A 26473-nucleotide genomic window follows, 5' to 3' on the forward strand; every position below is an offset into this window, starting at 1 on the left:
TTGATGGCTCTCACAAGATGATTAAATAGAATTTGCTGCATATTATATCATTTGATCCGTCACAGGACACCACTAGAAAGAGTCTGATTCCATGTTTTTTATTCCCTCTCTGCAGCTATTTATACACATTGATAAGATTCCCTTGCTCTTCTTGACTACACAGTGCAAACTCTCTCACTCTCCAACAACAGATGCTTCCACCTATTCATCATATTTGAGGCCCCTCACTGGACTCACTGCAAGTTAGTGTCTTGGATTGTGGGTTTTATGCTGTAGCTTATCATTTAATGTAAAGGAGTATATTATTACACAGGTCTCATTTCTATTGATGGCAGCTTTTCTTTTATTCGCTCTTAGGACAGGGGAAGTTTCTTTCAGTGACTTCAGACAAAACAAGACCTCTACTAGACAGACATTCTGTGTAGAAGGTGATAATGTATTTTTACTACATTTGTTCCATGACAGCCACTCATTTCTCCATAGGTACAACAATATTCAATGATGTCAACAGCTTTTTTCATCTTGTCTGCAATTAACCAAAAAATCTTAACACATTCCATTGTTAAGAAGTTTGTTTTCTACTAGTTTCAGTTCAAGTACAGTCACTAGTGTGTATGAGGAAAATCAGGGAAAGTAAAACAGAAAAGATATAAGAAATATTAATGTCAGAAACAAAGCACAACTTTAAACTTTTATGATATTGGTATGCTCCAAAATGGCTGTGATGACTTCACAGAATTATGTATGTAAATATCACATTTTAATTACCATTTTGTAATTCAGACATATACATGTATGCTCAGATACAAATATATACATTTTGAGATAGGCTCTACATTGTGATCCACATGTCTCCCAGAGATGTGCACATGAAGGGGATTCTCCCACTGTGCCCATTACACACCTAATTTGGAGAACTGTTCAAAAAAGGGAGAGGAACAGAGGCTTGTGGAAATTAAGCTTTATTTAAAATAAATCAACAGACGAGGGTATTAATATGCAGAGCTCCACACGATGATTTTACAGGGAAGGGCCCAGAAAGTAGGACACAAAACACAGTGTGGTGTGCATTTAGAAATGGAAAACTCTTTTCCACAGTAGTGTAACACAGGCTGTTCTCTCTGAACTTGTTCCCGTGGACATTTTGCAGAGCAGAAAGATTTAAGAAGTAGTTTGACATGATTTGTATTTTTCCTAGAACCTATCCTTTATCTTCATAATATGGGACAAAAAACATTTGGAACTTTATGTTATTTTCATAACGTTTTATGCCAAAGAACAGGCAGTACTCCTGGCTTCTTTTTTTCCTTCCCTGACACACTATAAACAGTGATAAGAAAATGAGGGTTAGAAGAATATCTGTGCTTAGGTTTACACTTCTGCTACAGAAAGATGGATTTTTCATAAAAGAGATTCTTCATAAAATAGATAGATTTTTCATGAAAGGTTTTCAAGAAAGAATACTCTTTTATGTATGAATGGATACATTCATATCTCTAGTGTCTTTTACCCTGAGTTTTAAGAAAACACCTTTTCAATTTGATATACTAAGTACTGGGCATATACGCAAGGATCTAAGGTCTGTCTGCAGGAATTCAGATTGAGCCTTCAGTCCTGTGATAATGTATTTGCACATTTCTCTCATGAATGTTGCATTGTGTAGTGGTAGTGGATATATACTGATGATGAAAATCCCTTTAATAAAGGAATTAATACAGGATTATCATAAAAGTCCATTTACACAAAAGGCTGGTGAGCAGAGAACAGTCCACTAGTAGAAAGGAAAAGCAACCAGACTCAAAATTTTGACTCGAGCTTCTTCTATTGCTATCCAATAGTGATTGAAAATGTAATGATTCTGCAGGAACTCATGAGCTGCAGTTTGAAGAATATTAGATTGTACTTGCTAAAGAAACATTATCACACCTAGCAGTGCTGCCATATGATGAGGGGTGAGTGAGAAAAAAAGGTCACAACCAGGTAAAAACTGAAGAGATTTTGGTGACAGCGTGATGTGAGACACTTCTTTCCCCAAAACTGCACACCATATTCAAAAAAATTGCCAAACTGAATTGTGCAGATACTCTGTAATGCTCTCATAGCTGGAGTTTGGAGTCCTCAAGTCTCAGAAAGCTTAGCAAAGAAGATAGTGAGGCATTTTATGCAGAACAATTCCACATATCATTATGTTTTCCAGTGTTCTTCTCATAAGGTGATCACCCACTGTATGATACAGAGGTTGTGCTATTAATTTATGCTCCAGCTCAAGGTATATATTCTAAGGCAGCATTTAAAAGTAGCACTTCCTCCTTCTGCAAGTTCATGTGTGCAAGCAGAAAACAAATCTCACTTTTTTTAAAAGACAAATCTCCAGCTCCAAGAAAAGGAATGAATTTCCATCTCTATGATCTGCTGGTCAGTGACAAAGACAACAATGATTTGAATTAATGAGGCAAACAGTTTTCCAGAAGATATCGAAGAATATTGTAGTTATGTTCTTGTTACAAACATATTTCATAATGTTCTTGAGTCAGCAATTACAACTATAAAACTCATTTCTTTAGTATTTCCTGAAAAAACTCTTTAGTGAAGTTGTCTAATAATCTACTGTGCAAAGGCAAGTTGCATGCAGACTCATTTGATACTTGGCTATGAAAAACTAATTGGTCAATTCTCTTGATGCATATGCAGCAGGGTGGGAGAAAAAAACTTACAAAAATCTTCTCAGGAAAGCACAAGGCTAAGCAAGGAAGGAAAAGTACTCAAAAGACACAGCCAATGGTGTTTATAAACCATTATTATGCATAACTTAAGTTGCCTTCAGTTTGACAATAGTGGTATAATTCAATAGCGCAGAACAAATGCTTAATTAACCTTTTCAACATACCCCACAAACAAGAACACCAATGGCAAGTGGAATGAGAAGAAAACAAAACAAAAAAGAAATTAGAAATATACTCTGAAACATATTATCATAGTATATAACTATGATAACTATAGAGAATTTTGACTAATAGGTTATTTATATTATTCTGTGGGTAACTGATAAGTGCAGTTTTACATTAAGAAGCCATTCACCTTTTCAAAAACAACAAAAACAAAAACAAAAAAAAACCAAAACAGAGAAAACAAAAAAATCTTTTTTAAAAACAAAGGAAAACAAACTAACAACAGCAACAAAAACCACAACAAAAAACCCCAAGCAACAGAAGAAAAGGCAAAATCACTCATTTAAGAGAATCTGAAATATGCTTTAATATGGTAGTAAGTTAAAAGCTAAAGGACACATATATACACACAAAAAAATGCTATCACTGCTGTTAGGACAGCAGAATATTTTCACAGCTATTTTTCTTCATGCTTGGAAGCATACATTACTCATAACACAGTTACATCCTGAAATTTTATAACATTTTGAATTTCTTTCAGATGAGACGTCCATTTTATTGTTTTTTAATTAAATGTATTTCCCTGAAAGGTCTTTGAAGGGTCTACAAACTACCTTGCATTTTATTATTGCTGACAGTTATCTAAACCACGCTTGAATGCCCTCTTTATCCTTTAGTGAACAATTGAAAGATCATATGCTAAAAAGACTTGTGCTTTCTCTTCTTCTAGCCCTATAATTAAGGCATTTTAATACATTTCTTCATAGTCATTAAGAGAGCACAATGTTAAAAATTAATGCAATGAGACAATTTTAAGTTTAACAACCATAAATACATACAACATAAATTTGTCTCAATTGTAGATATGAGAAAAGTCTCATTGAAATCACATGATGAGATTACTGAATTGTCAGGATTTTGTTTTTGCTGTCTAAGGATATTTAAGTGATGTATGGCAACCTGACAATACTATAGTGCTGTTACATACCCTACAAGAGAGGTAAACATTTCTGTCAAACAATCAGATTCCACTGTTTTAGTATGTTTTTGTTTACCATATATATATATGCCTATAAAAAAGTAGTATTGCTGGATGACGCTGAAATAGATGAAAAAAGGGAAGAAAAGAAGTGAGACAGACATATGAAGGGAAAAATAATCATAAGATGATTGTAAAAATCTTGATTTATAATGTAAAATATCACTGTAATAGCATCCACTTACTTACAGCAGTACTCTACTTATGCTTAGAATAAAGATTTTTTTAGGATTTTTTCTAAGAAACTCAATTTTCTTATGTTCATGTGTCACACATTTTTGCAACAGACATGTTAAGTATTGTTTTAATACTGTGAAAGGAATTTATTCTTTCTAAGTACATCAATTTTATATACACCAATTAAATATAGGATGTATTGGTGTTATAGCTCACTATTACTGTTATTAATGAGCAAATCATACAGCTCATCTTTTAAAACTAAGTCAAGTTTTTTGAGGTAGAAGTTTTTTATGCTTTCTTAACTACAAATTTAAAACCATAGTGCAGCATAAAGCAAGAAGATTACAGGATTTTTTTTTTTTTTTAAGATCGACATGAAAAAAAAAGTTGCTCTCCAGAAGATTTTCCAGAGTTGTCAGAATGTTATATTATAAACAACCTTATTAGTCCTTTATAATTACAATAGGTACCTCTGGACAAGATCGAGCACACATGACAAATGCTTCTGACTTCTTTTTAAATCGAACCTGGAAGGTCATCGCTGAACAAACAGAATGCTCTACAACCGTGCCCATAAATTGTGAAAGCTAACAATAAGGTAAGGTTTTTTGATATTAAAAATTAAAATTATTTTGTTCAGAATTCTCTGTATAAAATCAAGAACTAAGAGGATTAAGTAGTTTAAAAAAAGATAAGCTGCTAAAGAAAAAGAAATCTTTCAAACTTTATTAGCACACTTTTTCTTTCTGCAGCTGAATATATTTTAATATTTATGCCATATCTTTAAAGTAATTGCTTTGTTTTATAAATATTCTTAAAGATAATTTCTTAATGACAGTTTATCCATATTTACATTTATTTTGTTTAGCTTTATGATGTGGACAGTTAAAAAAAGAAACAGCCTCAAATCTAAGGGACTTGCTAGTTGTTATCCTCAAATGAAATCAGGAAAAGTACAACATACTACTGTGCATTTGTCCTACCATTTTTATTTTGCTTTAGGGTCATTTAACAGTACTGGTAGTTTTGGATTAAATTTAATTTGTATGGAGTTAAACAGTAACTTAAGTGACTGCAACTGGAAACCAACTGATGGATCTCACTTTTAAATCTCGGATTTCAATTTGGAGGGGAAATGTACGGATTGAATTAGAAAGCTGTAAACTCTTGATGAGAATTAGTGGTATAAAACAAAAGAAATTGAAACCTTCAGTTATTTTCCTTACAGTTAGGCTGAATTACATTGTAAATCAACAAAGATTTGGATAGTGTCCAAGTAAACAGCTTTACCTTAAGAAAAGTTCTAACAGAGCACTGAGCATACAATTTGAAACTAATACAAAATAAATATGAAATATTAATGACTTTAAAAAGAACCATATGAGAAGAACAACAGTAAAATCAGGAAAATTCAAGCAGAGGAAATTTAAAATGAAATGTATGATGGGCAATTAAGTACCTATTTTGACAATTCTAAGTGGTCAAGTTTTTAAAGTATGACACAGAAACCTTAACCTATCTATATATGAGTGATAAATGAGGCATTTTGTGTCATTACATTCCCATAAATCACATTCTTTAACTGCTGATGGCTTTTATCAGGTCTAACCTTTTCAAGCTTCTATCAGAGTGCTAACATTTTCAACTTTGACACATACGCAGTTTACAAATTCTGCAGCTGATTAACTCTGGACAGAAGCTCACTACCACTATTGTCTTCTTCAAGTTAGGTTACAGTTTCAGTGCCTCAAAAACCCACATGCATCCTTTGCATGTCACAAAATCTCACGTAAGCTATTGAGCTGTGTTGTGAAGGATGTATTACTTCTTTTGAAACAAATAAATGAGAACATACTTTCAAAATTACTCTTCTACTCAGAGCCTGAAATATGCATCCTATTTATTATTTTAAAATCAAGTAATTACTGCATTCCAGATAAAGAGAAATATTCAGAAGTCAGACATTAGTAAAATAAAATGATCTATTTTACATTATTTTATTATTTAAATGAACTTGGGTTCAAATTAATGCTGTTGAATAAATGAAAAACATTGTGATCAACATATCTGAGGTAGGAATAAAAACAAAAAATTGATAAACTAATATTAGTGTGTACTATATGTACTCTATTATTGTAAGCTGATCATGACCATGGTTCCTTAAATCATTTTGTGGAATTCCTCACTAAACTCTTACCGGAACTGTCTTGTAAATGTCAAAGACTATAAATTGAAGTATCTTAAAACTGCAAATATCAAAGATTCAATTTCAGTACTATACCACAAAATGAGTGTAGCCATGATACACCCAGGACAAAACAAATGCAAAAGTAAAAAAGAAATGCAAAAAATAATGTTTTATCATGCACCAGTGAACCCAAATACCTTAAGGAAAGCCTGCTTTCTTTAGGAACTAAAATTAAATTACATATTTACATGACACACACAATCAAGCGATAAAATAGTTGATAAAATCAGTCTAGATGTCTACTTTCAAAAACATTTCAACTTAACTATATTATATTAACAATGAGAAGAAGCCAGGAATATAGCAGTGCTTTCTATCTCAGTAGTATCAGTACACAGTAAGAATGGTAGTAAAATAAACGTCTGCATTTTCACTTTTTAATTTAAAAATGTGCAGAATATCATTTAATTCAGATGTTTTTAATCTACAGAAACAAGGAGTGAAACATTCAAGGAAATGCACTTGCAAGATGTAATTGATATAGACACTGAAACAAAGCTCAAGTTTAAAGAGATACTGTCTTTAATAATATTAGTTAGATTGAAGAAATTTTCATGTTAGCTATGTGACCACTGGAAGCCTGGTACTTCAGATGGTATTAGTTTTGATACAAGCTAACTAGACATCAGACCTAAATAATGAAACCTGATCAGACAGGCTTGGAGCCAGCAAATAAGAATGTCCGCAGAGGCTCTTGTGCAGCTGATTGTACCTTCATGATAAACAACAAACCCTAGAAAAACACTGGAGGAAGGAGAATTTTTTTTCAGCATCACAGCTAACATAGCCTTGTAACTTTAATATGTAAGTCCTATTCATGACAAGTTAAAAAAAAGTTATTTATTTCATTAAAAAAGTCACACATCAGAGACACTGTGAAGTTAGACTTTTGACAATTTAGATGTAAATCTTGGGATGTCTGTAAGTACTCATGACAAAAGCATATTTATCATTTGAAATAAAAGGACATGATTACTTGATGTTCATATCAAAGTCTTGTGATGGATGAGAGAGCACTAAACAAATGACAAACCAGAAGGAATACAGGTTCTTGCTATTTTGATTAATGAATGGAAATGAAGATCTCTTTTCCTAATTGACATACATACATTATAAAATTACACACATAAATATATAAATAAGTTTGTATAATGCACTATGTATACTCAGGAGATTGGTATGTTCTTAAGTAGTCATACTTCAAATATTAACTAAAATAAAGCCAATTTACTTTATGCAAGAAGAAGCCACAAAATCAAACACTAGCTTTAATCAAATGCGCAGTTAACTGCTTATTAATTTATACACTCAGAAACAATTTTAGCTTTTTTTGTATTAAAACTCCCCAAGTAACAAGAGTGAAACATTTTACCTTTTCTTCTAATTTGTTTTTTACTTCCTTATTTCTCGGTTTAAATTATGCTTAAATGAAATTTAAAGTCATTTAAAGTTGCATAAAATTAATGTAAGCACCACTGAAAACAAAGATGTGGAGATGTAAGATGAAATATTAAAAGATGAGTTTTGAGCTTCAGATCCAATTTTTATTGCTAGCTTTCATATTTTTGATACTGCAGTCATTTTATGTCATTGCCTAGCTTTATTTTTACCCAAAATGTATCAAACCACTTTTGCACCTGCTTAACAAGAACTCTCAAGCATCAACAACTTTACTTACTAAGTATGAGAATCACAGCAGCTGTTAGTAAGACAGGCAAGACTTTGTTCAATTTGTAGATCTGCATGCAGTGGCAAGGTCCAGTGAGGCCCAAGGATACTTTCACAAAAGTACTTGTCAAACGATGGTGACATCCTGCTCCTTGAGATCAATCTCTCCCTTTCTCCTTTTCCATTATAATTAGACAATGAGTGAGTAACTCCTCAGAAAGATACTCTAGTCACTCTAGTTTTGAAAGTGAAAACTCACTTTGCTAACTGGAGAACTATTGATAAACATACTTGTTTTTACATTTTCTGCTATAATTATGAAACTTACAAATAAAATACACATAAATGAAAAAAAAAAAATAAAAAAACCCCCATCTACAATCCATACTAATTGCTGTTTTTTTTTAAATAGAAAAATCCTCCACATACAATTTTCAAAAATTTATAGGAAGCAACATTTTATAAGTATGCAACCAAATATAAATCAAACTGTGAGAGGGAAATGTGATATTAAAAATTAAGATATTTTGCATGCTTTTTTTTTTTTTTTTTTGTTAAAGTGATTTTTTTCCTAAACCTTTGAGTGGAAATGCATTTGAAGTCAAGAGCAATATAAATGTCTGTTTGAACTGCAGTGTTTAAAAAAAATACATTGGCACCAACAATTGTTTTGCTCTGCTGCTCAGAAACCCTAGTAAGACACATCTGATGATGTATTTAATGCAACTTATCCATATACCCTGTGTGCCTCTTATAATGCAAGATTACTCCCTTGGGAAAGCAGATACCTGAATCTACATTATAATCTCCCAGCATAAACAGGATATGAACAGTTTCATTATGTGCTTCTTAGATGCATCTTTAACCAGGAGAAACTACTTTCACAGAGGCTGAAAGGTAATCTGGGACTCCACAGTACAACTGTATTTCTCTTCCTCTAAGCCAAGATTTCCTAGAAATAAGGAATTTGTGCAACTGTGTAAATGTGAGTGCTGCCCATTAACCAGTCAGGGACTACTGAACCTACTCATTTTATACCTCAGATTTCTCTTAGATTGTGTACTACTCTTACCAGTCTCCTGTTTTTACATGGTTTATTTACTGTGAATCCTACACTTAATTGGCTATTGACAATGTTTACTTTTTTCCTATAGTAGTACAAATGGTTTTATATCAAGATATAGTAGTTTATCATTCAATATAATAAAGTGTGCTTAAGACACAACTAAATTCCTCCACCTCTTGAACCTTTTCTGAAAAATTTACTGGATACCCAATATATTTAATATTCAATAGCATGTGAGAATAATTTTTATGCAACTCTGATAGTTAGAAAGATAGATAACTCAATTATTAGATCATCTATCAAAATATTCAGATGTATAAGAGGCTACTAAAAAGATTGATGACTGAGAAAGTCCACTGATTCTCTAGCCATCATATTCACACATTTGGCTAGACAACATTTTTCGCTGCCTTCACAAGCAAGCTTCATTACTCATCACTTCACTGAAAAGAGTTTATTATGAGGCTGCCATCTTGGCAAGACTATTATTTAGATGATAAATGTTGGGGGGAAAATTGTGTCTAGAATTTTTTTTTAAGATGAGCTTTTTGACAGATAAAACAAACAGCATCTACATTTCTAATTAACTTAAATTTGGCATATACAAATACAGGTCAGTAAAGTATGATATGCTACTAGATTATCTTCTGCCCGAATCTTGTCCTTAATTTGTAAAATGTAAATTAACTAATTAGAAGAAAACACCATTATTTGTGACAAAATGCTTCTTCTATTTCTTTGCTTTGTGACATTTATGATCAACTATAGTTCTTCATTTTAACTTAGAGATAGATAATAATACTCACACTAATTTATTAGGTTTCTGTTATTTTAAACCAAGTGAAAACTTCAGATTTCCAAAAGGAATAAAGCACAACAGATTTTGCAACATGCAGCTAAATTAGATGCCTGCCAGCTTACTTTCATTTTCAACATTATGTTGTTTGCATGTACACGTAGCATGAACATAGGTATGAAGATACCACTTTCAGTGTTCAAGTAACAGACTCAAAAGGAAAAATTAAAATGTTACCAGAAATCCCTATATCCTTTATGTGCCAGATGTAGAGTAATAATAATAAATCTGTGCTTTGTTCACTAGTACTAAAAGTTAAATTTCTCTTTATACTCCTACTTCTCTCCTCAATTGCCATTTGAGATAGATTAGACTAGCAAATATAGAGTTACTGAGTTACATGAAGCAAGGAGGAGTTGGTCATTCTTGAGTTTCAGCTCGCAACCTGGCCTTGTTAAATAAAAAATATGTGATATCATAGTTTATAGGAAGAGATTCTTTTTGCTTTGCTTTGGTTTTAACTATTACTATGTAGATAAAGATTCAACACTAAGAAATACATTGAAAATGTCAGATGTAAATGTCAATTAAAAATTACAAGGAATTCTGAAAGGTAAGGTCTGTGGGGGGTTGACATTCTTTGACATAGTGGAGTGTCTGCAACCAGGCCTTTGGCAAGCATAGCAGGATCTATGCTGTCAGCTCTTATTGTACAGAAACATAGATGCTTGTCTAATCTGAATGAGAAATACCACGAAAATTGGAGTTGAAGCCTTGCAGTAATGTGGATGGAGGCTGAAAATACTCTATCTGCACTACATGAGTCTCTTGTGACATGATAATATTTAAGGCAGTCCAGAATTATGTAAGGGAGAAATAATTTAAATAAGGCTGTATAGTGCCTCATTTGCTACTCTTTAAGTTGAGCACATAACAATATTTTGTGATAGCAGTTTTAATGAAACTCCCATTTTGATATTCATATTAAATACAATATTTAAATGCAATAAAACAGGAAAATCTGTATTTAACTAACATCAATCCTTCAAGTATAAACGGAAATCTGTACACAGCATGGTCTGTTTGTTCTTTGTTTTAAGAAAATGAGTTTTGATACAAAATGAAACAAAATCATCAGCAAAACAACTAACATAGCAAAGCTATGAGGTGTGGTCTTGATGGAAAATGTCTTCATGCTCTGTAATGTAATCACCTTATTAAATAAAGGATGATTAATAAAATGTAAACATATTTCTTCTGTTCTAAACTAAAAAAAATTTGCATAAACTGCATGTTGATTTTTTTTGCTTTTCATATCATTAAATAAATAAAACAATAATTCATGTCAAACACTTCCAGAAATAAGCTAAGCATATGAAGAACATTTGTGAAATGCAGAGGTATACTTGTGTGTGTGTGTACAGAAAGAACACATAATTTTATTATATTTATAAATTAAAACACTGAAAATGGTAATCTAGTAGAAAGTATCACTGCTTTTGAATCTTGTTTTTGTTGTCTAGAAACAAACATCTTACTTTATGCTATTAAGGTGAGCAAGCTGGCATGGTGCATTCTAAGAAAAAAAAGTTGTTTTAAAGAAACATCTTTCCACAGTCTTAAGTTGTAAAAATCATCATAAATTCCCTCCTTCTACATCCATTTTTGTTTAAGATTAATTCACTAATTCAAGTAGAGTCGAAAAGGAGAGAAGAAGAGGCAAAGCAAAACTCAGCATGTGTGAAAATCTACAAGCATTAAATAGCTAAACAAACCCTAACTCCCTCAGTGTTGCAGTAAGGTCAAAACCTTTCAGCATTGTACCAGTGTGTCAAAATATGTCAACAAACCATCATACTGCAAGAAGAAGAATGACCTTTCAGTTCTTTATGTTTGGGCTGCCAATGAAGCTTTGGATACTGGGTATGCATGAACAGTTTTCCTAGCCACTTGACAAATGCAACTCCCAAGGTTTCCTCCAAGTCAAGTTGTTATACCACTGGCTTTCAACTCACCAGCACAACTTTCTAAACAATTTTCAATTGATGAATATAGATCCTGTTATAGAACAGACAGCCATAAACCCACAGCATAATTCCCACTTTCCCCACCACCTACAATCAGTCAAATATTACTCAAACAGTCTTCATGTAACACATCAGGCAATTTTAAACTATACTGCAGAAAAAACATATGCATCAATTTGATGTTCTGATTCAGTCTTTGTTCACATATGGTTCATTCTTATAGTCAGCTATAATGAGTTTGATCAGAGCACTCTTCTCAGAAGGATCTAAGAGCAGATTAGCTATGTTTGTAACTGAAAAGAAATCTTAAACACTTTTTTCTTTTCACATTTACCTGAAAAAATTTGCTAATCTCAATCTCTAATAATCAATGTTTTAGACAACAGCAGCCACGTCTATCAGCTCCAATTAAGACTCATACAGTTCAGACTTTAATTTTTAATTAAAACTAGAAAAAAATTATAAAATTAGACAATATGGAAAGAAAAAAGATACAGTGTTCATTTAATCCTGAAATAATTTACAACTTATTCTTGGACCCTATTTTAAAGTGCAATCTATATTATTTCAAGTTCGTGCTCTTCAAATTGGTTTTGGCTACACAGACTACTCAACAGTGTTATCCTTAGGGTTTCATGAAATACACCAAGGCAGACCAGTAGACAAGGAAAAATGGGGCATCTCCTACATGTGCATTAAACACGTATATTCTGCACATGCAGCTGTCATGTTTACATGGTGGCAGTGAAAGCTGTAGACTGATTAGTGAATGCTACTGTTTTGGAGGAAAAAAACATAGAAGGAAGGGATTTGGTAAGTATATGAATTTGGTAAGTATACTAAGTTTGTTCAGTATGTAAAATAGCGTCTTCCTATAAACTTTCTTTTTCCTACTTAACAGTGAAAATTCTCAATATCTAAGAGCACTCTAAATTACAACTGTGCAAACCCACTGACAAGGTACACCGTGTGCATTTTTAATATGAAGCTTAATTTGAAGATGAGGTTGCAGCGTAGCACTGCAACTGAAAATTGCTTAACAATACCATTGATGTATGAGCCATAAAAAACCTTGCTAAGCTGTCCCTGCAGAACTCAGAGTAATAAAAAGGTGTTCTTTTGCACTGAGGTGAACAGACATGGTTGACTGAATCTAGGGAGCTGTTCTGTTAAATGAGAAAGTGCCATTTTTTTCCTGTCAGTACAGACCTATTTAAGACTCTCACACATTTAGTTAGCACAGACTACAGGATTTACTGAAACATACACATTACAGCAAAGAAACCGCAGTTACATTTAAAGCTTTCAATTATATTCTGAGCAGAATTAAATTTACATTTGTTACAAATGTGGAAAAAGACCCAGAAACTATTCCAGACTCACTCCTACTTTTCAGAGAAACAAACAAACAAGACCTGAATGAAAAAGGTCTAAAAGCTATCACCTTTGTTCCTTTCAAAATATCAAGACGTGTACTATCCATATCTAGCAGGATAAAAAGCTTAAAGCTTTTCTCTCCAATTTCAATTGAGTTTTAACTTCAGCCACCAGATTAGGTTTACAAAACCCTGAAGTACAGACTGAGTGTCACAATACATCTGTTATGAACTGATGCATCTTCTCCAAAAGATTTTTCCTTCAGGTGGAAAGGATGAATTCTTTGGGCTGAGAGATCCTTGGGTAGGCTAATTTATGAAATCATTCAAAATTGATTCACAGTTTGTCCGGCTATGTCTGTGTCTTTCCACTTAAACAGTTTCAGAGAGCAACAAAAGTTGACTAACTTACATGCAAACTAATTTGTCATGAAGTGTTCATTAACCTTCCAGTATCTAAGAGGAAGCTACAAGAAAGAAGGGGACAATCTCTTCAGAAGGTGATAGAACAAGGGGAAATCACTTGAAGCTCAAGCAGGGTAGATTTAGGTTGGATATAAGGAAAAAATCTTTTACAGTGAGGATGCTGAGGCACTGGAACAGGTTGCTTAGTAATGTGATGGATGCCTTGTCCCAGGAGACTTTCAAGGTGAGGCTGGATAAGGCCCTGGGCAACCTGGTCTAGCTGTGGTGTCCCTGTTCATTGCAAGGGAGTTGGGCTAGATGGCCTTCAGAGGTCCCTTCCAACTCTAAGAGTTTTATGATTCTATGATTAACCCAACTGCCATTATATTAGACGAAGCTTTGGTAATTCACAACTCAATCCAGAAGACATTATGATAGTGTTAGTTTGATCAAACAGTAACAACAGGATTTGTATTTACAAAACAGCAACAAAAAACAAACAACCCAAACAACAAACAAAAAGAATCCATACAATTATACCTAATTTCCATAGTTAAACTAACATTAAATTCTTGACTTAGGGTGTAACACATTTCAGTAAAGAGATTTCTAGTTTCCTTCACGCTAATGTAAGGTCATTACATATGTAAGAATCACCAGTTTTTATAGTTATTTTCAATAAAGAAAGCTAGGCAAATTCTGAAAACGACTTACAAATCACCCTTAATAATCAACATGTCAGTTCAGTCTAGCTTTTGCAACATTACGGGTACTTGCTGTACAGGTACTCACTTCAGTGAGAGATGTTATTCCAAGTTTGAATTTGCAATAACAATTATGAAAATGATAAAATTAAAATGAATTTAGATAATTCTGGTTTCCTGATACAAAATTTCTTTCAGAAATGTCAGGTTCAAAGGGTACACATTATTTTCAGGTATTTTACACATTTTATAGTTCAAACCAACATGCAGATAGTCATCTTGTTTGGCTCAAATAGAAGGAGACTGCAAGTTCAGCTCTGCAACAACAATTTTACTGCAAACATTAAATGGATCAGTGACTTCACTCCACTTGTCTATTCAACTTTCCCCTCACCTCAAGTTTGTATTTCTATTAATGTTGTCTATATAAAGTTCAATTGTTAGAGCTGTTTTTCCTCTTATGCCATCATGCACCCCCTCAAACATATCATTTTTCCTCAGAAAATATTCTAGCCAGTACATCTAATGGACTCCTCCTGGCCTGAGATGCTCCATCCAATCTTATTTATACTACTGTGCAAGTTCAGCACCATTTGCATCAGCATCTTTCCTGTGACTCTCACAATTTCCTATGTACTTAAAATTGTTTCTAACTCTTGAACTCTGATTATATATCTTACAAATTCCTTTCTATAATTTTCTTTAGTTCAGCATCTTTGCCCAACAATAGACAGTCTTCCTGAGGTTTCCATAACCTCAGTTCAACCTCTCCAATTCATTGCTCTTTGGGATTGTCTAGCAAGAGTAGGCCCTTCTCATACCAACAAATATTGTTTGTTGTATGCAGACATAATTACGCAGTTATGTTTTCTGACAGCGTTACTCTTGAGATATGGCTTCTCTCTGCTGCTTCCTACAGAGGTTGCTTTATTTCCCAAGCTAAGGCTAGCAATTTTCATCTTAGCATTTTTTATACTTAGATGAAAAACAATGGACACCGCAGACTAGTTACTGATATTGGTATAAGCTGTTAGTTACATTTTGAACCATTTTTGTACCATTTTCTCCACCCTCCATTAGATTTCTCAGAAGCTGTCTGAACACAGAGAAGGTATCTTAATCTTTACTTTTACAAATCCTTTATTAAAACTATCATTTACCTCTCTAACTGCCTTACTAAGCGTTCCACCACATATAAAGATGAAATTAAAGATGAGTATCTTATTATTATTAGTTTGGGAAGAAAAATAGTCTAGTGAGAAGACTGCTATTACCTTGGAAAGATATACAACAATATACAATAATGATCTTCCTTTTGAATTACTGAACTTTCTGTATTCAGTACTGAATTTCAGTACTGAAATTACTGAAATTTAAAGATTGAATTGTAACAGTCTTTAAAAGAAAGGATTTTTATGAAAATGAAATCAACACTCAAAAATTAATGTCCAGCATGACTTATTTCTCTCCTCATATTCCTGCAATCACTTAACATATATTAGCTTGAAAAGAATACATTATTATTATGTAACATGTAGATAACATACAGAAGAACATTTTAGCAAACAAAAGCAAATCAGAATTGTGTTAGACACACTGACAGTCAGCAATATTTTCTACATACAAGGCCTACTCTTTAGACTATGAAGATTTTAAAACTAGTTTGGCATCTTGCAAGTATTACAGAATCTTCCTTTAGTCAACTACTAAAAAAATTGAAATAAAACTTCTGTATCACAGCAGCTTATTTTGTTAAATAGCATTACTGTAAAAACACCATATATATCTGTTGCATGTTAGCATTTAAGGTATTATCTTTTCACAAATACTTCAGCATTGAAATTTGACATACTAATTAATTAAATTCAAAAAGCCAGATTAATAACACATATTTTATTCACATGGCTTAATACAAAAGCCATTTGTGCTTATTTTTTTTCCCACTAACTTCTTTAAAAGAAAATTTATCTTATTTTTATCTATATGAAAAAATAACAGAAATGTACCTACCTATTCCAGTAGCTCCAAAACTGGTCCTGCAAGTAGGCTTGGTGGCTACTTTCATCACCAAATGAGGCTTTGCTTTCAATCCAGTGAATTATGTGTCCTTCAACAGCTGGGGTGACAGCAAAAAAAGTGAATTGCAAAAATCAGACTGAGCAGTCTTAAGAATATGTTTGGGAATACCCTATTTAGCCCCCAGTCTACCACATAATTCATGCTTATAATAGAGTTACATATATTTTTCAAATATGCATATAGATGATGTTTTTTTAAAAAATAACACGTATTTTAATGGATAATTATTTCAATTTAAGTTTAATTACAGACCGGACTAAGGTGCAACTGAATCCTACTTTCAGCCTTTCTTTGGTGGAAAGGAACTGAAGACTTCTGGTGATTATCACAAACACTTAATTAAGCTGCTAAAGCTAGAAAATTCTTAGGCCAGTGTGGAAGGTGTGAGAACAACAAGAAAGGTTATCATAGATATATATCTGCCTCCTGACTTTTTCAAAATGAGTAATGCTTCAGCAGGAAGAATTTAGGAATAAGAATGGCTATGTGAAAGATCTGATTTGGAATTTCTGTTTCTCGGATTTGCACTGATTGATGTCTTTCCTTATTTCTTGCAGGACTGAATTTGCAATATTAATAAAATTCCCTTTTTTGTTTGCTTGTTTTTTGGTGAAAGAAAGCCCTGTCTGAAAGTGATAAACTGATTTTGCATAAATCATGACAATCACTCAAAAAGATCATCCATTCTTCAAAAGGGCAATGTGGGATATCAGTACTGAGTTGAGGAAGTCTTAAAAAGCTTTTTAGAAGATTCTCATAAATATATTTATTTATCTACTAGATAAGAAAGACTACCATGCTGAAAGATTATATCTGAAGAACTGCTGAGGGTAAAAATTCCTTCTACCACAAATGAATCAGTTATCTGTAAGAGTTCTTCTCTTGTTAATACAAAGAACAAAAAATGTAGTCATGAATATGGCTTTCATATAGGGCTTTAAGCTTTTTTATTTTCATTAACACATACCTATAAACATCTGCATAGTTGTGTTGTAAACAGATAAAGCAGAAGTCTTTTGGTATGAAAGGCATCTTACAAAAGGTGATTAAGAATCCTTTACACTTGGATAATGTTTATACTTTTTCTTCCATGGTTGAATCAATAGGTCATATTACCTCCTTACTTGACCAAAAGACCAGAATATGTAGATGAACTTTGGCATGACCTTTATATCTACTTTTATTCCTTCTTGCTTCCTGTGATGCACGGTTTTTTAAAAAATAGAGAACTACTCCATGATAAACCTTTACACAATGACCTGGAGGTATAATGATATTACTTTAAGACTGCTTTGAAGTTGATTTGGTCTCTAAAAGTTTAAGACAATTACAGGTATTTCACAGTTAAGCATACAAAGACAGTGTTTAGAACAAGTTAGACTGAGTGGGGATTTGTGGATTCCCACAATTGATTGCTTTTTCTATTTTTATTTTTGTGATAATGAGACTGAAGAGGAAACATTAATACTATTATCTACTTGTATTTTGAGTAATACCATTCTGACCAAAAGTAGATGATCTTAAAATTACTGAGTAAACACAAAAAAACCCTGAGAAATATTTAGTATCTTGTAACATACTTCATATTCTTGTGTCTTAAGTATCTGTAATATTTTAGGATAAACACTTCTATACAAAATAATAACAATCCTTTTCAAAGACTTACCTACTGGCACTTCTAAAATAAAGTCTGGTGTTTTGTCATAACCCTTTGCACGAAGCTGATCTTCGGCTTCACAGAGAGAACAAGACCTATTGTTTATAAAACTCTTCTATTAAGACAGCAGTATAATTAATTTTATTTTAAATAAGAATGTAAGAATTACTAATGCAGTCATACATATCTTTCTTATGCATGCAATGCTGTGTCAGATTAAATGAACCTTTGTAGAAAACCTGAAGCATGGATATAAAAATGCTTCTTTGTCATCCCTGCATTTTTATGTCTTCATTATAAACATCATTAATTCAAGCTGTCATACAGTATTTTATAACCTCCAAATATTCAAAATAAAGAGATATATTCACTGATTGAAAGAAGAATTTCCTCACATTAGGGAGCTGTTGAGATTAATCCTACCAGCACCACAAACGTAGATATATTGCGGCTGCCTTCATGACTTTATCTTAATGTTAACACAAAGGTGTTTAAAACAAACAAACAAACAAACAAACAAAAGCAAACAAGCACCAACATGACAATTCTTCTCTTCTAGAAATCTATTAAAGAAGAGGGATGTCACGATTCTAGTTTCCTTACTGTAAAATTAATTAAACACATAAAAATTTAGATATTTTCTTAACATAAGCTATTTAACTACTGCTTCTGAATTAAAGCTGAGTGTTTTAAGAAATGAGTAAGAAAGAAGAGAGCAAAAAAAGAATGTTTCCTTTAAAAAAGAAAAAAAGCACAAAGCAAGCCCTCACTATTTTTTAAACCATTGTCCTTGATTTCCAATACCATTACATTGATATTTCCGAAACACCATTTCACCATTAGATTTTGGAGTGACCTGGTCATTCAATTCCAGGCATGGCTTTCTGTCTTCACCGAAGCTCAACTAATGGCACAACCTAGTAACAAGTAAGGCTGTGTAGCCCCTTAACACCTACTGGGCTGTTGACATTGTCATGCATCCCATTCGCCTTTCTACACCACCTTTGATTAAAATTAATGGTCCATTCTCACTGTTGGGTAGCTTATTTCCAATCCATTTATCAGGTTAGGACAGTAGTTTCATGGCCAATGTTCAGAACTCAGTTTTAGAATATTTTGTGCATATTCTGAAAGGTCAGCAATTTGAGTCCAAGCAACCTTTTAATGACAAGAAAAATATATACACATAGAAATAAAAATATTTTAAAATATATATTTTTAATATTTAATGCCTTCCTTCCCTTTCCTTGTTGAAGAAAAGAAGTCTGATGTCTTTTTTATTTTTCCAATACAATGAACTAAGTAATACTGCAAGTAGGACAGCAGTAATTCTGAAAAGTTGTACGTTCAATTAAGTGTAAACTACACTTGTGGATTATTCTTTTTGACAGCTATAGTATTTCTTTTGAAGAGCATTTCTTCACAGTAAACACACTGCACTTTAAATGCAGGTCTCTGGAATGCAAAACTAATTTATATTACCTGGTCAACTACTAAATTTTCATAGGATTTGGAGCCAGACTTGACTGTGGCTACTTCCAAACTTTGACTGTTAGATATATGGATAAAATATGTTTAGATTAGCAAGGTGCTGGCTTAACAGAACCTATGGTCCTTACGCCACAATAAAAATGAATATAATTCCTTTATCTTGAAAAAACAAACACCCAGTTTCATCAAGCTCTGTTGCAAGCAGTCTAAAAAGGATAACAAGATATCCCCACTGAAATTTTCATGTAGGGAATACACAAACAGTAATAGAAAATTCAGACTTTTCTATCATATGTAACTTTTCCAAAGTTATAAAGTTCAAAATAATTGAAGAAACAATAAAATATAATTATTTTGCTTCACATGATTGTCAACTTACATCAATAATAAAAGTGTTTTTTAATATATTTTTCACCATTTCTCATAGTTCAAACTGTTAGGGGAAGCCAAGTGAAAACATTCAGAAAAATTTTTTATACAGAAATCATATTCTGTTCCAAACCATGAGACAAATAATTTCAAAAGTACTCAGACATCCTCAAAAATGAGTCCAGTGAGGAGTATTAAACACCGTCTCAAACATCTTCCAAATTGACCTGTCAGGATATGTTATCTGCCCTGGTTTCCAGTGTAGTGATTTTTGTTTGCATAAGGTAAATTTCCTTAAATTTCTGATACTAAACATCTAAACATATTTTATCCATTCACCCAAATCACCCTTTGAAAAGATTTTTTAAGCTCAAACCCCATGAAAAGAAAGTACAATCTTGTCAGCCCATAAATGTTTTAGATTGGTACAGAAGCTGTAGAGGTATCATTTTGCACACTTTCAAAGATGTTTCAAAAGATTTGTTAGCTTTTATATGCATCAAAATAATGGCTTAACAACTACTTGAAAACCAGACGATGGCAGTTAAAGCTGTTCATCCTAAAATATGAAAGTTACACTGAAACAACACTGAATTTGTCCACAGGTTGCTGATCTGTTTGGATTTCCAACACATCTAGAGCTTTATCCTTACTTTAAACTCATTCTTAACCATTTTTTAACAACATGGTCTACTGAAAGATGTCCATACCATCTTTCCATGATGGCAGAGGTTGGAATTAGATGATCTTTAAAGTCCCTTCCATCTCAAACCATTCTGTGATTCTGTGAACTCGTCATTGTTTTTATACTAGCCTCTGGATATAACAAAGAAACCAAATGTTCTTCTAATGGTGTATCAATATGCAGCAACTGCACATTTTTGGTTACAGCAAAAAACACCAACCAGATTTCATGATTTATATCCAGGCTACTAAGGGACATCATGATGGCACCCAAAGAAGGTTAAGATTCTAGAAAGATCAGTTGTATATCTTCCTATTATAGCTGAAACCTTTCCTAATATATTCTGGAGTAGGCAAAGACGTGAAAAGATTGAGTCAGGCCGTTTGTTAAATCTAGAAATTCCTGGCAATTCAGCAAGGTAAGTGAATCAGTAAGGAAGGGAAGGCAGTCAGCCTATTTTGAGAGAATGTTTTCATTGATTACATAAATCCCAAGCAAAGCACTAAAGATTTGAGAACTGTTTCTGACGTAAAGAGGAAGTTATGAGCTTCTCATGAACTATGCATTACTAGAATGCAAAGCCCAACAGTTTGTGCAGGTTACCAATCAATTTCTGGGAGAATCTGGAGGTGTTACTTCTGATCTGCAGGCTTTGAAAGCTATCTGCTCTAAAAATTAATCATCTCTCTGTCCTTAAATGCTGTCAGGCTTTTTTTCTTCTGTAATATAGTCTCCCAGGTGAAAATAACTAATAGGAAGAACTTATTATCCTAGAAGAGTAGTATACCAGAGTAATACACGAACATGAAATGGCAGCAAGAATTTTGTTTCTTTCATACGTGGGTTAAAAAGTAAAAGAATTTTAAGTGCAGCAAGCTAAGTCCCAAGCTACACTGGAACTCCATCTCACTGATAGCCAAGCCTGAATCTGCTAACCTATAGGAAATACTGCCATCTCTACAGTTTTCCAGAGGTTCTTCTTTGAGTGTTAAGTAGTTTAAGATCTAGTTTTTGAGAAAAATTTTACTGCAAGGGTTTCAGTAAGGTTCATCTTATGGATACTTAGGAAAATATTTTTTGTTTCTCTTTTTTTTTTTTTAGTCACACTCCGAACCTCAGAGACACATCCCACAGAAAGAAATAATAAACCAGTTAACATACCTTAAATCATGAATAGATGATACGTAACTACACAAAAAAACTAAACAATAAATTAAACTGCCTCATTTATATCTTTTAATGCTGACAAGTTAACCCATTCTAGACATTATGATTTGACACTACAAATTTCTTAGAGCTTATTTCTAAAGACAAAATTGATGTTTACCCAAGGTTATGAATCAATAAAATTTAAATCTGATTTGTGTACTATACAAGCTTGCACAAGCCAAAAAAATGATAATCATTGGGTTGAGGATCCATTAGAGAGTCTAGTCCATTCTCCTGTATCATGACAGGATTGATTTCATTTCCAGCTTTGATGGATGAATGTCAAGTCTAGCCTTGAATTTTTTATTGAAGGTGATTCCATAACCTTCCTTGGCAGCTTGTTTTATACCTATTGTGCCTAGAACAGTTTAGTATTTTAACTCTCCAATTACAGCTTAAGTCTATTATCTCTAATCTTTGAGCCACATAGGGAAAAATATCTTCTCACATTTTTGTAGTATCATTTGCAAGTTTGTATGTAACAGAAAAATAAATTGTTCCTTAATCATATGGACCAACTTTTTAAAAATCTCAGTATTCTTCCTAATTTCTTCGACTCGTTTAAGGTTTATCCTGAATCTATTTTTACTGGTAAAACCAGTTATATCCTTTAATTATACAAACTTAGTACAACACACATCTTTAAAAAAAGAACAGGAATTCACTTTCATTTTATCTAATCACATAAGGAATTCAAGATTTAGAAGTCAAGTTTATAATCAGGGTAGGAGAACTGACCCTTTAAATAATAATCACTGTTTTAATGATACTAATATACAAAAATGTTCTGCAGGCTAAAAGGAAAACAACAACAGAAAACAACCTCCTAACCAATTAATCTTTAAAATAACTTTAAATACAGGGATTTGCACTGTTTGAAGGCAGTGGGAAAAAATCTGCAGAAACTGCACAGAAAGCCAAATGAGTGAATCTTCTAGCAGTTCTTTAATACATAAAGCATTTGGAAGCTGATATTTCTTATGCTTCCTCCTAAGTCTCATAGATTACAGCTAATATCTCATGACACCAAAAGTAATACTGCAGCAGATATTAAAGCATTTTTTTTTCAGCTACTTATTCTATTAAATATTAATTGCAAGCCTCTGCATGTACTGTATATATAAGGTATTAGGTAACTGAGTTCCTGTTCAGTTCTAAATCAATAAAAGATAACATGTACAGCATCAATCATTTTTTACTCTTCTTTTACTAACTAATACAAAGAGCACTGAGCCTTATTTTTTTCTTAAGTAAACAGTCCCGCAAATCTTTAAAGTTAAGGATTCACTGGGTAGCCTTTATCACTGATTCTTACCTATAAAAGAAAGGTTTTTTTCCAAAAGCATTTCTCGCAGCAAGACTTCATGTTCATGTCCTATAGCACTGATAGCTTCAAGTTAAGAAATAGAAGATTACTTTGGAAAATAACCAATGTCACAACAAAAACCATAGATAAAGTAATTCATGATAAAATTTATTGGCCTTCACTTTCATTTTGGAGTAATTAATGATTTGAACACTGTGTCTACAGATTTCTTACAGGTATCTGCAGAGGTATTTGGCACTTTGTAAAAATCAGACTACTGTATACAGCATCAACATACATTTTACAAAATTAAGATCCATTACATAACATTTATTCTGTACACATAAGAGTGATATTTATATTCATACTATTTTTTCTCTCAAAATTTAAAATAAAGTACAAGCTTGAAACCTGTGGCCACGTAGCTTTTAAGTTACTCCTTAATTATTTATGTATCAATTTTCTAATTCAGTAAACAATGAAATAAACTTTTTTGCTTTATATTCTGAAATTGTTAGGCATTTAATACATCTGAAACATCTTACTGGTACAAAACATCTTCTTAATTGATTTTTCAGAAGCATGAACTTATGTCAGGGAAAGATGAAATAATATTTTACAGTGAAGTCCTTTCCACTTCACTGACAGCCTGTTGAACCAATGTGCTATTCTTAGCAATATGCAAAAAAGTCACTGCTCAAATATTTTTAACGTATCCATCTAGAGGTCAAAGTTCTGTTCTGGAAGCTCTTAAGAAGAATCTTATGAAATATCACAATAAAGAATCTTACATTAAAAACAACTAAATTCTTGGTTCTGTTTGGAATAACTTCTTCAAAAAAACTATAGATCATCTTACCATTACAGTTAATTACTTAAATTATATCAACGTTTTATGCTGAAGAAGAAAAATCTAATTACAAGAAATCGTTTCATACATACTAAGTTTTAATCAATTGAAGATATATATTACATTACACTGTACTAGTAGTCACAGAACAAAAATGTGGGCAAATGAAGAATGGCAAAAATGTAAGAAAAATATCACAAACAGATTTTATAATGCACCATAAACAGAAACACTTAGGCTATAATAATACCTGTTATTGATGTATGGCAATGACCATGAGGCAAAACTTGTAAATAACCTCACAAGCCATCTTCTACTCATGCAATCTAGCAGCCTAGTTTCCCGTAAGCATCTGAACTATTACTGAAAAATAGCCTCTTGGCATTTACAAAGAGGTTGACTTCATACTTTAGTCCATGCATATACAATTAGATAGTTATATTTAAAATCAATATGCAGTCCTTCAGAAGACATTATGCTTTTAAAACCTTAACTTTAAATTGATTTTTAACTATTTTATGCACCTCAAAATTAACATCTAATTCAGCAACATACTTGAAGATAATGCACTCACACAGTCAAGTATTAGGCTTTTCTGTACCAGAATGGAATTGAAAATCTCCCTCATTATTCTTACTGATGTCACTGCATATTCAGTAACTTAACTTGAGCCAGAATCTGGAGAGGATAGGGAAGATTATTTAGACTGCAGACAAGTTATTCTTAAAAATTGCTATTATTATTTTTAAACATGACATTTTCAGAAGACTTTTGCCAGATTGTTCATTGACAACAGTACCAAATTTTGGATTAAAAAAATAATGAACAACTGTTTCAAAAGTAGAACTTGTTAGATTAATCACTTTGTCTAATGTTGAAGCAGTCTCACCGAAAAACAACAAAAAAAAACCCACAAAAAAGTCCAAATCACAAGTATAATTAGAACTCTATCCTGCTGTTGTTAAACTTAATGGGAGCAGGACTGTAGTAGATACCATGCGAATATTTGGAGCGGAAAGAATACATTTTAAGAGATAACCACCACATGCATTATTACTACAGGAAGTGCTTCTCATGCATAACTAAAAATTATTGCTGGTTTCCTATTCTACTGCTGAACAGTGAAATCCAGATCTTACTCCAAACTGGATGCAGAGATTTATGGAAGGATTTTCTATGACTTGGGACAAAGACTATGAATTTAAAATTGTTTGTTCAATAACAGATTGAAATAGTAGAGCTACTTATTTAGGATTTTATTAATACAAGCTTGAGTTTACAAAAATAATTACTACAAAATTTGAAATAAATACTTAGTCCTGAAAATTCAGTGCTGTGTGGAGTTCCCCCAGTAGCCTCACTGGATTCTGAGGATCTCTAATCACTTAAACACTACCATAAAAAAGAAAAAAAACTCATAAAATTCAAGCTACATAATGCTCTTTTACTATATCACTGCAAGGTTAGATACATTTTAAAAAGTGGTAGTCAGACAACATATCACAACTTGAATTGCACTTGAAAACATTCTAATTAAAATTCATATTCAAAACAAATGCTATGAAATTCAACACTATCTATGCAACTTATTAATTTAATCGCAGAACAGTTGAGATTGGAAGGTCCTTCAAGAGATCATCTAGTTCAGCCTCACTGCTTAAAGCAGATTAAACTGGTCTTAATAGAAAACCAGATATGACTTTTGACTAATCAAAACCAAAGAGGTTCAATCAGGTATATGAATGTGTAGCCACCAAACTGACAACTTCCCATACTCCATCAGATTTTTTTTAAGCAGTGTAAGAGAAAGCTCTGCAGTGACCCTCCAGCTGATTTAATGTAAAACAGAGGAGTATGAAATGTGTTTTGTGAAGCAGAACTTTATGTCAGGTTAAAGCTAGACACATCTCTTCCACACAGTCTAAGCTCGTCAATTGTGCACCTAAAATTTTATGGGAAAGGATACTGTTTGATGCAGTCCACCAGTGGTCCATAACAACAGTCATTCACAGTACACTGCAGACAAATAAGAGAAGTAGTATAGTGATGGGCAACTACAAAACCATTACAGTTAAACAGTATCTTAAAAACAGTAATTACTTTTCTTCAGAAAGGCTATCAGATGCCGTTCAGATTTAATCACAGAAAACAAAAACTGCATGCTTTTATTCACTATAAAAGCAAGCTATTAAAAAGTGAAATGTTCCCCTCACAAATATTGCCTTGCCATTTATGGTGCACCCTGACCTCAGTGATAGTTTACGATGACAGTAATTAAATGAGGTTTAAAATCTTTTACTCTGCTAGGCAGATAACAGCATTGCCACAGGAAAAAAAAAAAAAAAGAAAAGAAAAGAAAGAAAAGAAAGAAAAAGACAACCATGATTAATACCTGATAGATTTGATTTGCTAGAACTCCATCTGGAATCT

At 32.6% G+C, this 26473-nt stretch overlaps 1 protein-coding gene and 1 long non-coding RNA gene across 8 annotated transcripts in view; one reads left to right on the forward strand and one right to left on the reverse strand.

Moving 5' to 3' along the window:
- The window catches only part of LOC149917835 (uncharacterized), an 83034-nt gene extending 78335 nt beyond the window's left edge, over positions 1–4699 (forward strand). The window contains exon 3 of the long non-coding RNA XR_016466943.1: positions 4574–4699. This is a non-coding gene — a long non-coding RNA (uncharacterized LOC149917835). The remainder of the gene's footprint in view (positions 1–4573) is intronic.
- The window catches only part of CDIN1 (CDAN1 interacting nuclease 1), a 114222-nt gene that overhangs the window by 41300 nt on the left and 46449 nt on the right, over positions 1–26473 (reverse strand). For 6 of the 7 annotated variants that reach the window (XM_090141266.1, XM_031593737.2, XM_090141265.1 and 3 more), the window contains 5 exons: positions 26436–26473; positions 26010–26059; positions 23203–23270; positions 18143–18208; positions 16408–16513 (listed from right to left, as the gene is read on the reverse strand). The exon at positions 26436–26473 is cut by the window's right edge and continues 42 nt beyond it. In XM_090141266.1, coding sequence (XP_089997392.1) covers positions 16408–16513; positions 18143–18208; positions 23203–23270; positions 26010–26059; positions 26436–26473 — 328 coding nt within the window. Of the gene's footprint in view, positions 1–12419; positions 13756–16407; positions 16514–18142; positions 18209–23202; positions 23271–26009; positions 26060–26435 lie in introns of those variants that run through there. The other variant, XM_090141262.1, reaches the window with a different exon arrangement.

The sequence above is a fragment of the Phasianus colchicus genome, chromosome 5 (assembly GCF_987193195.1).
Source record: "Phasianus colchicus chromosome 5, bPhaCol1.hap1.1, whole genome shotgun sequence".
NCBI classification, from domain to species: domain Eukaryota; kingdom Metazoa; phylum Chordata; class Aves; order Galliformes; family Phasianidae; genus Phasianus; species Phasianus colchicus.